This window comes from Tenrec ecaudatus, chromosome 9, assembly GCF_050624435.1.
Source record: "Tenrec ecaudatus isolate mTenEca1 chromosome 9, mTenEca1.hap1, whole genome shotgun sequence".
Taxonomy (NCBI): Eukaryota; Metazoa; Chordata; class Mammalia; order Afrosoricida; family Tenrecidae; genus Tenrec; species Tenrec ecaudatus.
In genome coordinates, this window is record NC_134538.1 from 84,832,527 (window position 1) to 84,845,164 (window position 12,638).

Here is a 12,638-nt window from a genome sequence, read left to right on the forward strand (position 1 = left end):
TTGGTAGAGGACCCATGCAAGACTGGGATTCCCTCAATGAGCATGGATTGACGCAGCGGCTGCAACAGCGGGCTTCAACACAGGAACCACTGTGAGGATGGTGCAGGGCCAACCAGTGTTCTGCCCTGGTGTTCATAGGTTTGCTATATATCAGAACCAACTCCATAGTATCAAAGAACAATTACCTGAGATCTACTGGTTGACTGAAAGCTTAATGGCTTGGCCAAACATAAACTTTGTTAACAATTTGGATTGATTTGTTGGAAGGGTAGAGGGCTATTTTTTTTAAAACAACATCAAGCTACCTAAAATGAAGTATTTAATTTTTAAAGTTAAAATTGGAGACTGCAACTTCTGAAAGTCTGGGTTTCTCGTTCTCTGCAAAGTCTGAGTATATTTGTAGGGTGTTTCTTCTGGTACTGAAGAAAAGAACACCCAAATGCCAAGAGTCAAGATTTTTGCAAACATAGTTGCATATAACTAACCTTGAACAAAACTTTAAAACGTTCAAGGTGACATTAAATCCACCATGGAGCGACAGTCCAGTGTGGGAGAATTGCACTTTAAAGTTGTCGACATCTGCAACTTGACTCTTACTTTATTTCCAGTTTCCCATTCTTTACATTTATTTATTTAACTTGGCCAACGACAGCCCTAACGTCCACCTTCTGGGGAGACAGAACAGCATGGATTCAGTTTTAAAAGAGAAACGATAATTTCGTCAGACTGGTACTTGAGAACAGCAGGGTAACGAGATGTGTTTTGAAGCATCAGTGAGGCTGCTGCCCTTCAGTGCCCGTGGTTGGACTCAAGTTGAGAATGGTGGCTAGCAGATGTGGCTCTGTTGTTAGGGTTCCATACGTGTGTGCCTTGGTTGGTTTGGTGCATTTGCTCACTGTCGTGATGGAATTGACAGGCTCCTGGAAAGAACTCAGGGACCCAGGGAGCAGTTTTGCATAGCCTTTTATGCTTGTGTCAGATTGGTAATAGAATTAGACAAATCTTTATTCGCTTGTTATATTTAAAACTTCCCCAAGTCCTTACATTCCTGCAGCTGTAAACATAGGGACAAGTAACTATTGAAATGATGTCTAGCAGATAGGTCTGTAGGGATGCTATGTGGAAAACCAATGGCTTTCTTTAACTGATGCCATACCCTTAAGATTTAAGATGCCTTCAGGCCTCATCAGCACTAGAGTAGACCAGTACAAACTTTAAAACTTAGTTCCTCCCCAGTCTTACGATGTCTGTGAAAATAAGATCACCATTTGTGCACAAATGACTAGTTGCACTAGGGGATGTTGAAATCCTGGTGGCCTGCCCAGAATGGACAGTCTGTTCTGATAGCTTATGATTTTCAATTTTTCTACAAGTCTTGAGGCAATTAAAGTACTTGGCTGTTTTAACACATTCTTAAAAGCTTATGTGTTTCAAAACACTTAAATTTAAACATTTTTACAAGGTGCTAAAGTCCAAAGCCCAGCCCACCAAAGTGTAATGCATTGTTTAGGTTGTTAATGCCAGATTTTAGTTTATGATTTGCTTTTCTAGTTTAAAGCTCTGAAAGGGGTTGGTGGGTGGGGCGGGGTGGGAACAGAGGTGCAAGACATTTTAGACTCTTCGTGTCTGTGTTACAGGGAAAGCCACAGGTGTGCTTTCTGTACCCTGGAGGCCAGAATTTGACAAAGGTGATATCTCTGGTGAATGACCTGAGTCCCACTGAGCTCTTTGTTGGCACATATTAAACATTTTAGCCAATTGCATCAGTATCGTATGGAAGACTTCTTTTGAGAGAACTGTGTCCTCCATGAATTTCGAGATGTATTTTAGCCACAAGTAGAGTGCTTTTGGGTATGACTACATCAATTGTAAGTATGGTACCAGATACTAGATTGCGTGAGAAAACAAAACTTTAATATTGCTGTGGTTTTGTTTAATTGACTTACCGTATATACTCATGTACAAGCTGAATTTTTGGCACATTTAAAATGCAGTTTTGTGGTAAAATTAGGTGCCTCGACTGATACTCAGGATGGCTTATACTCGAGAGTATATATGGTAACAAGTAGTTGACTCTAAAGCAATGGTTCTCAACCTTCCTAATGCCTTGGCCCGGTAATACAGTTCTTCATGTTGTGGTGACCCTACCGACCATAAAATTATTTTCGTTGCTACTTTATAACTGTAGTTTTATTACTACTATGAATCGGGCAACCTCTGTGAAAGGGTCATTGACCCCCCCCAAAGGGGTCACGACTCACAGGTTGAGAACCGCTGCTCTCAAGTGTAAGCTCAAGTTTGGAAAATAATTGATGCAGGAAGAAGAAAATGTAAAATTGATTGTGGTAATTGTACACCTTTTCTTGATATGCTTGAACTATTTGATTGGTTGATATGTGGATGAAGTGCCAAAAAAAACTATTAATAAAAAGAATCGAGACAATACGTTTCAATGAAAATTTCTTAAAATTGTTCTTCTAACTAGTATTGTAAGTATACTTTAGTTGCAAGATGGTCATCTTAACTTACTTGGCAGGGAAAAATATGTTACTTACAAAGTCTTATAAGATTATATAGGTGGAAGAAAAAGATTTGAGCTGCTCAGGATTAGGAGTGTCAGGCTAGCTATTTGGATCAAACCTTTGTGATATGTCTTGTACATGTTGATCAGTTGTATGATGGAGTGTTTTCCTGCTTGTGACCAATAATAGTTTGCATACCCTATTTGTTTGCATATATAGAACACACTAAGCTGGAAACACAAAGCATGCAGTTAAATATTTCTGGATAACAAGAAGGCTTCAAATTCCCTTTTTATTCCTCAAATTCTCAGAGTGGGATTATTGGAGTTTCCAAAGTTGATGTGAAAGTGATAGGAATGGACAAGTTAGCAAACTTAACCACCAGCAAAAACAAACCCAAGGGCCTTCCTTGCTTAGGACCACAGCCATTTAATACCAATAGGAAATAAAGTGTTAATGGAGAATATATTGAAAGTGTAGTTAAAAAACTTAAATCATCCTAAAATACTTTTAATTCTTGCAGATACAGTTCACTTAGTGTTGGTGACTTTTATGTGAAAAATTTTCAATGTGTTTTATGTAAAATCTTGTTTCTTGATCTTGAAATTTCCTTGACAGAGAAGTAAAATCGAATAATTGTTCCCCAAGTGTCAAGTATACGAATTTTGACATCTGTGAATTAAAATATAAGTTTGTACATGTGTGTGTATAAGAGTAATATAAGGAAACATTAAAATTTTCATTAAAAAAAGGAATGAAAAGATAATGACATTTTATTCTGAATGATTTTTTTAGTTGATAAATTTTTATCTTTGGTTTTTAGCAGTTTTATTGGCATATAACTCACATAACATACATTTCAATAGTTCAGTCATATCAAGAAGAGTTGTCCAATCATAACCACAGTGAACATTTTTTTCATTCTTGTACTCATCGTTATTAACTCCTCATTTTCCCCAACCTCTCCTGCCATACCTCCAAGAAACCATCAGTCCAGTTACCTTCTCTATGGATCTATATCCTGAACTTTTTGAAGCTCCCCAATTTACATTATTTTACTTTTCTAAAATAGCCGTATTAAAAGTTTAAAGAAGTGAAATTAATGTTAATATTTTATAAGACCCATATTTGAATATGTAATCAATATAAGAATTGATACAAATGTTTATTACTTTGTACTGTCTTCAAAATTTGCAATTTATTATATTCATGCTTATAGAGGGAATGCAGTAATATTATAGTAAATTCCTAGATAATTTGTCTAGCTTTACAAACCATGTGTGAACATCTCGCTACCCAGACAACTAGCTTTGTTTTAAGTCCTCAGTGGCTAGCTCTGGTTAGTGTCTGTCCTATTGGACAGAGCATTTCAAGATTTACAGCTTTAAAATCACTTGTTAAAATGTATCTTGGTGACTCTTGCTGGGAAGTTTTTAACTTTGGTAAAATGTGCGAATGATTCATTTTCAGTGCATTTCAAGAATAGTAGAGGCTTGATAGGTCAGGCAGGTACTTTCCTCCTTTGTGACCTGCTGTTTTTACAGAAGAGAAAAGTAATTTTCTCTGTTGTGTGAATGTTACACTCTTTAAGGTTTTAAAAATAATAGCTTTTTCGAGGAATGTTACACTTTTGAAAGACCTGCAGTTTTGAGTCATACGGGCAATATGCCTTCAATTAAAATAGTTCTTGGAAGTTCAACAGCCTGTTTATGTGGCTGTGAGATCTTTATGGTTTTCTGAAATACTGTGGTGACTTTTGTTTGAAAACCTATTTTCAGATGAAGCCGCAGTATGTAGACTACAGAAAACTGGTTATTCAGAATTCAGGGATCAGTTGATTCTGCTGTGACTTTTCAGAGAATGTTCTGTCTCCCCACTTTGCACACACTGTCGAGCCCTCCGTTCTTGTTTTGGGGGAATGGGCCTGGTCTTCCTACAAGGGACGTGGCGGTGTGTAAACGCAATAGTAGTCGTGAGCTGGGCACAGGACATGGAGTGGCAGACTCCGATAATCCACTCCCCAGCTTCCATCGAGTTTCCATTCATGTAGTGTGGCTGGCAGACCCTCTCGTGCATAGATGCAAGTGAGAGGTGGGGAAAAACACTTGTGTTTCAGGGTAAGGGGCGGGAATGTGGGTGTTGTTCCTCTGAGGAGCTGGAATATTGCTAAAGGATCAGTTTAGAGACCCAGATCTGCGATGAGAATAGATTGTGTTCCTTCAGCAGTGAATGCTTGTGTATTATGAGCCAGACACTAGCGTCTGGGGTGTACAACTGTGAAGAAGCTAGAAGTGACGTAGCCTTTGCAGGACTGACCTTGCTAATTAGACCAAAGTGGCCATCTAAGTGTATGTTGTGTGTGTGTGGGTGTGTGTGTGTAGCTGTGGCACCAAAAGAGTCCTCCTGGGGCCCAGGAATCTGCATTGTAAATCACCCTCCCTGGTCTTCAGGTCACATTAGGAATGCTGTCTTTCTGCTGTTACAGTTGGGAATTGCATACTTCGTTGTCCCGTCCCGTCTTCTTCCCCCCGCCATCCACACACACAATTTTCCCATTCATGATTTGATGCGCTTGGTTCTGGACCCTGACTGTTACAGTCAGTGTCCTTTTCTTTAGTGTACCTGTGACCACTGAGCTGTCGATCCAGAACCTATAATTCAGTCATTTACGGAGATTCTGAGCCAAGAGTCTCTGTTTTACTCCTAAATTGCAACCCTATTCCCACCTTTCCATTTTGACTACACATCTTTAGGACTGACCTAACATACCTCATTTCTCCCCCCAGTATGTAGACTCTTAGGAGGAGGATAAACTGAGGCTCCGAGCTAGTTGCTGCTGGTAAGGGCCATCCAGTTGGTTCTGAATCAGGACCCCTATCTGCCAAACAGGGAAACACTGCCCCTCTGTATTCTACCAAACTGTGATGTCCTTTTCCAGCATGTCCAAGTATGTGAGGTGAAGTCTCTCCATCCGCCTATCTAAGGTGCATTCTGGTTGTGTTTATCTTCCAGGACAAATTTGTTTGCTCTTATGACAGTCCATGATACTTTAAATATTTCCCACCAGCACTGTAATTCAAATGCATCCATTTTTCTCCAGTCTTCTTCAATGCCCAACTTCTACATGAATTTTGCTGTAGCACTGTATCTTCAGTGGTCTTTTCATGAGAATGTTGCTCTTCACTTTCTAGAGGTTGTGTGCTGCAGATTTACCCAGTGCAGTGTATCTTTTGATCTCTTAACTGCTGCTTCCATGAATATTGACTGTTGTGTTAGTCTAGGAACATTAGAGAAACAAATCCACAGAAACTCATGTATAAGAGAGAGTTTTATATAAAGGGTAAGTGCACATCAAGAAAACATCCCAGTCCACTGTTGCCCAACCCACAAGTCCAACACTAACCCATATGTCCAACACCAGTCCACACAGTCCTCCATCTCACAAAGCACACACTGTTGCCGACTGCAGGAGGAAAGCCCAATCAGTGATTGTGTAAGCATCTCAGTGGTGGCAGGTTCTCCACACGACTGCTCCAGCACCCAGGGCTGCATCAGGGTAGGTCCATGTGGCAGGTCCATGCAGCTTCTCCTCAGGGGTGTCTTGCAGGAAGTGAGCCTTGCCAGCTGAAGCAGGGAACTGGCAACTGCACCCTGCCGACCATCAGAAAACAAGAGACCCAACCCGAGAACTAGAAAGTTGAGGCTCACTGAGCCAATTCTCTGTCTGCTTTTCAATTAATCCCACCTGTGTTTACCAGCCAGGTGGGCACAATAACTACCTCAACTGTGGATCCAAGCAAGGCGAAATCCTGGACAGCTTCTCTCTTATTTCTCAGTTTGTCATGATGTTACCTGTTGGCTCAGCTGTGAAGATTTTGGTTTTCTTTACATTAAGTTGCAATCAATAGTGAAGGCTGCATTCTTGGATCTTCATCAGAGCTAGTTAGAACAGTCCACACCTGTGATTAGTTTTTCTTGTGGTATTGTTGCTGCTGCTTAGGTGCAAAGGAGTCAGTTCTGATCCACGATGATCCCATGCACAAAAGAGTGACACACCATCCTCACAACAGTGGCATTTGAGCCCTTTGTTGTTGTCATGGTGCGTTGTGGTGTCAGTTCATCTCGTGGAGGGTCTACCTCTTTGCTAACCTTCTACTTTAGCAAGTAGATGTCTCCAGGGTCTCTCTTCAATTCTAAGGACCGTTCTGGCTGTACTTCCAAGACAGAGTTTTGTTGTAGCTTTCCATGGGATAGTCGGTATTCTCCACCAACACTGTAATTCAAAGGCACCAATTCTAATTTGTCAGTGTCTTCCTTAATCACTGTCCAGCTTTCTCATGCATATAAAGTGATTGAAATTTCTATGGCTAGGGTTCGAAGGATCTTAGCCCTCAAAGTGTGTCATCTTTGCCTTTTCACATTGTAAAGAGCTTATATTATAGTGATTATGAGTTGGGTTGTCATCCCAAGGGTGGAAGTTCAAAACCATCAGCAGCTCCACAGGAGAAAGACTAGGTTTTCTACTCCGGTAAACAGTTGAAGTGATGGAAACTTAGAGGAGCAGTTATGCCCTATCTTATAGGGCAGTGGTTCTCAACCTGCAGGTTATGACCCCTTTGGGGGGGGTGTCAAACGACCCTTTCACAGGGGTCTCCTGATTCATAATAGTATCAAAATTAGTTATGAAGTAGCAATGAAAATAATTTTATGAAATGAGCTGATACTAAGTGCTCAAGTAGAAAGCAAATGTTTTGAGATTGATGATGGCAATAAATGTACAAATGTGCTTGACACAATGGATGTATATATGGATTGTGATAAGAGTTGTATGAGCCCACAATAAAATGATTTATGAAAAGAAAAAATAATTTTATGGTTGGGGGGGAATCACCACAACACGAGGAACTGTATTAAGGGTCGTGGCATTAGGAAGGTTGAGAACCACTGCTATAGAGTGTGTATTGAGTTAACAGTGAGTTTGGTTTGGGGAATTAAAGATGGAAAATAATAACTTATTTTTTCCCTTAAAAAAATTAATGACCAAAAAAAAAATGACCTGTATTTTAGTATCACAAACTAAGGTAAAAGCTGCCTGTGATTCCACCAGCCAGAGTAGGTGTTATCCCATTGTTCTCTATTTCTGCAAGTTTACACCTATCACATCTGTATACACACACACACATATACACATAGATAACCTCGGGAGCCCAGTTGTGAAGTGGGTTATGTGTTGAGCTGCTAAGTAGGAGAGAAACAATAAACTCTCTGCTCCTGGAAAGAGTCACAGTCCCTGAAGCTCATAGAACCGGTTAGTTCTGCCCTGCTGTATAGTGTTTTAAGAGTTGTAATTGGCTCGATGTTCTTGTTTGGAATTTGAGATTTTTAAAAATACACATAACCTGTATGCTTGCACATTTTTAATGAGGTCCTTTGCCACGTCATTTCCCTCCCCTCGGAACAATATCATAAACATTTCATCATTAAATCTTTAAAAATTATAGTGCCTCCACGATATTTTATATTTGGATTGAATTATCTAGCCACTTCCTATTACTTGGACCTTAAAGTTGTTCCTCCATTTGTCAGGTGCTATAACGTCGGTTCCAGCCCATAGCAGCAACCCTACACACAACAGAACAAAACACGACATGCCACTGCATGGCAAAACCGCCACACCCTCCCAATTGTGATTAGGTTTGAGCCTGGTGCGGCAGCCGCTGTGCCCATCCCTCTTGTCAAGGGCCTTCCTCTTTTTGTGCTGCCTCTCCCTAGTTTTCTCAAATTTTTTTTTTGTTTTTCCCATTTGGCGTTGTATTTGTTTCGATGCATTACATCCCTAGAAAAAGAAGCCCATGATTTTTCCTCCTGTGTGTTTCTGCCTGGCTTCCTCGTGGTCCATGATGCCGGCGGAGGTCGTCAGCACGATGAAACCGAACTGCCTGGAAGGGAGCAGGTTGTTCTGCCACTTTTCTAGATCTTTGAGCTGCACGTCAAATCTAGGGCTGGTCACTCTGCACTTGTTTAATCTGCCCGTGAGGTTCACTACAATTTTCCCAGCTCTGTGGCCATCAGTGATTTCAAATTCACCAATGTAGCCGTGCTTCATCATCACAGTTAGAAACCGTACAATGACCTTGGAGCACGGCCTAATGAGAACCTGGCGCTTGCCTCTCTTCTCGGCATTATTGATGCTCTTGAGAGCGTCAGCCAGGACGTTCATGCGCACCATGATGGCGGCACGGAAAGATGGCTGAAAGAGGAAGGGAGGGGCAGGCGCCTGTTTTCTCAATTTTTAAGGCTGGTGTAAAAGTCTTGGAGGGTAAGAACTTTATGTGAGGAACTGAAAGAATCCTTGAGTTAGAGGTGGTACCTTTTGCCAGACTTTGATAAGAGACTGCCAAGTCAGGGTTGAGTTAAGATTATGCCCATTGCCACCACCCCTAATGAGAGAATGCTCCTTTCTCGGGTTGTTTACCTACTTAGATTATTAAACTTGTACAAATTGAGGTTGACCTTTCAAAGAGATGATTCTTAACTGTGTAAAACAAAACAGGCTCCTTGTAATTATAACAATATTGAATTTAGCTAGGCTGAACAATTCCCCTTTGGGCAAAGATTGAGTTGCTCTGGTACAGCAGGAATGAAAGCATGCAGTTTGTACCGAGTGCCACCAAGTGGTGGGCCGGAGAGGCTGCACTCTTAGCGTATCTTTTTAATTGAAATGGCTGGTCCAAATGTGGACGGTGCATCCCAGATCTTTGCATACAAAGATAAGGCAAAGAGGACTATGTTACAAGTTCTCTTTCCGTTTTCAACAAGTTAGTGGTATTAGTCACTGCATTTTGTCTATAACATGGGAACAGCAGTGCTTCCCTCCTGATTTGTGTAAGAATTCGTAGAAAGAGGAGGATGTGACTCAAACCCCTTTGGAAGGAAGACTCCCTGCCCTCCGTCATTGCTGAGTCACAGCAAACACCCCTGTGGGTTTCTGAGACTGCAACGCTTCACTGGAATAGAAAGCCCAGTCTTTATCCCACTGGGATGCTGGTGGTTTTGAACTGCACACCATGTGGATTGCAGCCCAGGGCATAACCAGGGCTCCTTGGGAAAGGAATAAGGCAAAGACAAAATGTACCTTCAGTATTGTTACTAGTAAGTATTTTCGATGGAAGGTTACACGTCTACTGCGTCTCTCTCTCTTGGATGTAATATGAAATGATGAACTTCACTGGTGTCTAAGATACCAGGGTGTCTGAATGCAATCTTTGTGTAATACCTTGATGCAGTTGGGCTTTCAGAGTACTTTCCTGTAATCAGTATTTGTTACTGCTTGATTGAATGCCAGTATTGAGCCTTTCTACTGTGAATTATAGCACTAGTTAAGAAAACAAAAGGCAAAACCACACACAGCCAACTAGTTGATTCTGACTGATGATGACCTTAAGGGACCGAGAAGAACTACAGCTTTAGTTTTCCAAGCTCAGACAGACTCCTTTCTACCACACAGGAACTACTCACCTTGCCGTCAGCAGCTCAGTGCAGAACGCCCCCTGGAGGGTTAGGGCTCCTCTTCAAAGGTATGGGATAAGGTGAACATTTTGCTTAGGATTAGCACATCTTCTTACCTTTTGAATGTAACATGTAGCTTGTGTTTTCTCTGAGGTTATTTGAGATGCTTATGTTACTGATTGGATTACAAGGGAAGTTCAATAAATATTGCAGCAAAGTGTAAAGACTCTGGACCAGAATGCCTGAAGATAGATTCTGGCCTAGCCACACACTGGCTGTTGGTGCTTTGGGTAGGTTAAACTCTGCTACCTCTGTTTCTCAGCCTCTAGAATGCTAGATGGTGAGCATCAAATGAGAATATATATTATTCAGAATACCTGAATATCTTTTATGTTAATGTTAGGAATCAGACTTGATGCAAAAAAAGATACATATAAAGAGCCGTAGCAAAAACAGTCATCTAAAATTTGAATGAAAAGTAATGACTGTTCAAGATAGATGACCCCACAGAGGCAGGCATAATGGTTCCCTGAGGGTTCAGGAAGAGAAGGGGGGAAGAGCTGATAGCGTTGATGATTGTATAACCCCCTTCTACAGGATTGTATGTGAATGGATATACTGTAATGTGTAAGATATGTCCACAAAAGTAGTATAACCAAAAAAAGGAAGAAAGGCTGTTCTGGGCGGAGCTTTCATAGTAGTACACATTTATCCTGCTATGCAAACATCCAGCAACTCACTCTGAGTTAGGGTACCCAGTGGCATTGCCTGGGAAGGTTCTCTCTGGTCACAGTGAATTTTTTTTCATAAAAGCAGTTTCGCTCTAACTTCATTTTTTTGTGGTGGCCAATTTAAGAGAACAGCATGTGGCTGTGAACAATATCACAAGATGTTGAACATAGCTTACAAGGACAGTGCTATGGGAAAAACTCACGTATCAGTGGTTCTCTCGTTTCAAAAGGTGAACTGTTGAGATTGATAACAAACCATGTTCTGGACATGTGTTAACTTACCGAACTGATGAAAATGTCAACAAAATGTTTGCACTTGTGCTCGAGACCAACAGCGGACCGTTGGAGAGATGGGGAAGTGATGTGGACCATCTTGGAGCTCAGTTCAGCAAATTTTAACAGAATATTTGGGAATGAGAAGGATCACTGAAATTTGAGCCTTGGGTTCTGACTGACAAACATGCCGTGCTTTGAAAGAACAGCTCCAAAGCAACCCAGACTTTTTCCCAAGGTGTCATTTCTGATGACGAGACATGGTGCTATTCTCACAACTCTGAAAGCAAATATCAGTCAAGTCAGTGGAAGACACCATTGTCAACCTTGCCTCCAACTCAAGAAAAATCGAAAATCAAGACGATGCATTTTTTTTCAATTTGAGGGAATAATGCATTAAAAGTTTGTTCCATCGGGTCAGACTGTTAATCAAGCTTTCTCTTTAGAGAGTCTGAATAGATTGCATGCAAATATATATATGAGGATGGGAAAATAGATCTATGTGTCTATTTTTATAGGTTTAGTATTAAGGTGGCGGAAGGCCCTTGGGCCTCTACCCAAGTACACTCTCAATGCATGAATACTTTCTTCTATTAAATTGGCATTCTATGATGCTCACCCTCCCGACACAACCGCTGAAGCCAAAGCGGGTGAACAAGTAAATGTGAAGTGAGCTGATGGTGCCCAGCTATCAAAAGAGATAGCGCCTGGGGTCTTAAAGGCTTGAAGATAAACAAGCGGCCATCTAGCTCAGAAGCAACAAAGCCCACATGGAAGAACACACCAGCCTGTGTGATCACGTGGTTCCGAAGGGATCAGTTATAAGGCATCAAAGAACAAAAAATCATATAATTGGCTGCACACCTCCATGATACGATCGCCAAGGACAAACGGGTGCATAAGCAAATGTGGCGAAGAAAGCTGATGGTGCCCGGCTATCAAAAGAGATAGTGTCTGGGGTCTTAAAGGCTTGAAGGTGAACAAGCGGCCATCTAGCTCAGAAGCAACAAAGCCCACATGGAAGAAGCACACCAGCCTGTGCGATCACGTGTCAAAGGGATCAGGTATAAGGCATCATCATCATCAAAAAAAAAAATCTTACCATAGTGAATGAAGGGGGAAGTGCAGAGTGGAGACCCAAAGCCCATTTGTTGGCCACTGGAGATCCCCTCACAGAGGGGTCTAGGGGAGGAGATGAGTCAGTCAGGGTGAGACGTAGCACCGATGAAGAATACAGCTTTCCTCCAGTTCCTAAATGCTTCCTCCCCCGCCCCCACTACCATGATCCGAATTCTACCTTGCAAGTCTGGATAGAGCAGAGGTTGTACACTGGTGAATATAGGAGCTGGAGGCACAGGGAATCCAGGGTGGATGATACCTTCAGGACCAGGGGTGTGAGGGGCGATATTGGGAGAGTAGAGGGTGAGTGGGTTGGAAAGGGGGAACTGATTACAAGGATCTACATGTGACCTCCTCCCTGGGGGACCGACAACAGAAAAGGGGGTGAAGGGAGACGCCAGATAGGGCAAGATATGACAAAATAATAATTTATAAATTATCAAGGGCTCATGAGGGACGGGGGAGCGGGGAGGGAAGGAAAAAA

General features: G+C 41.6%; 2 protein-coding genes across 4 annotated transcripts in view; one reads left to right on the forward strand and one right to left on the reverse strand.

Annotated features, from left to right (window-relative positions):
- The window catches only part of IGF2BP3 (insulin like growth factor 2 mRNA binding protein 3), a 129,876-nt gene that overhangs the window by 38,063 nt on the left and 79,175 nt on the right, over positions 1 to 12,638 (forward strand). The gene's annotated exons all lie outside the window — the stretch shown is intronic.
- On the reverse strand, positions 8,359 to 8,793 carry LOC142456429 (small ribosomal subunit protein uS8-like). The gene has a single exon (XM_075557578.1). It carries the CDS (start codon positions 8,749 to 8,751, stop codon positions 8,359 to 8,361), a length of 393 nt encoding a protein of 130 aa, XP_075413693.1. The 5' UTR covers positions 8,752 to 8,793.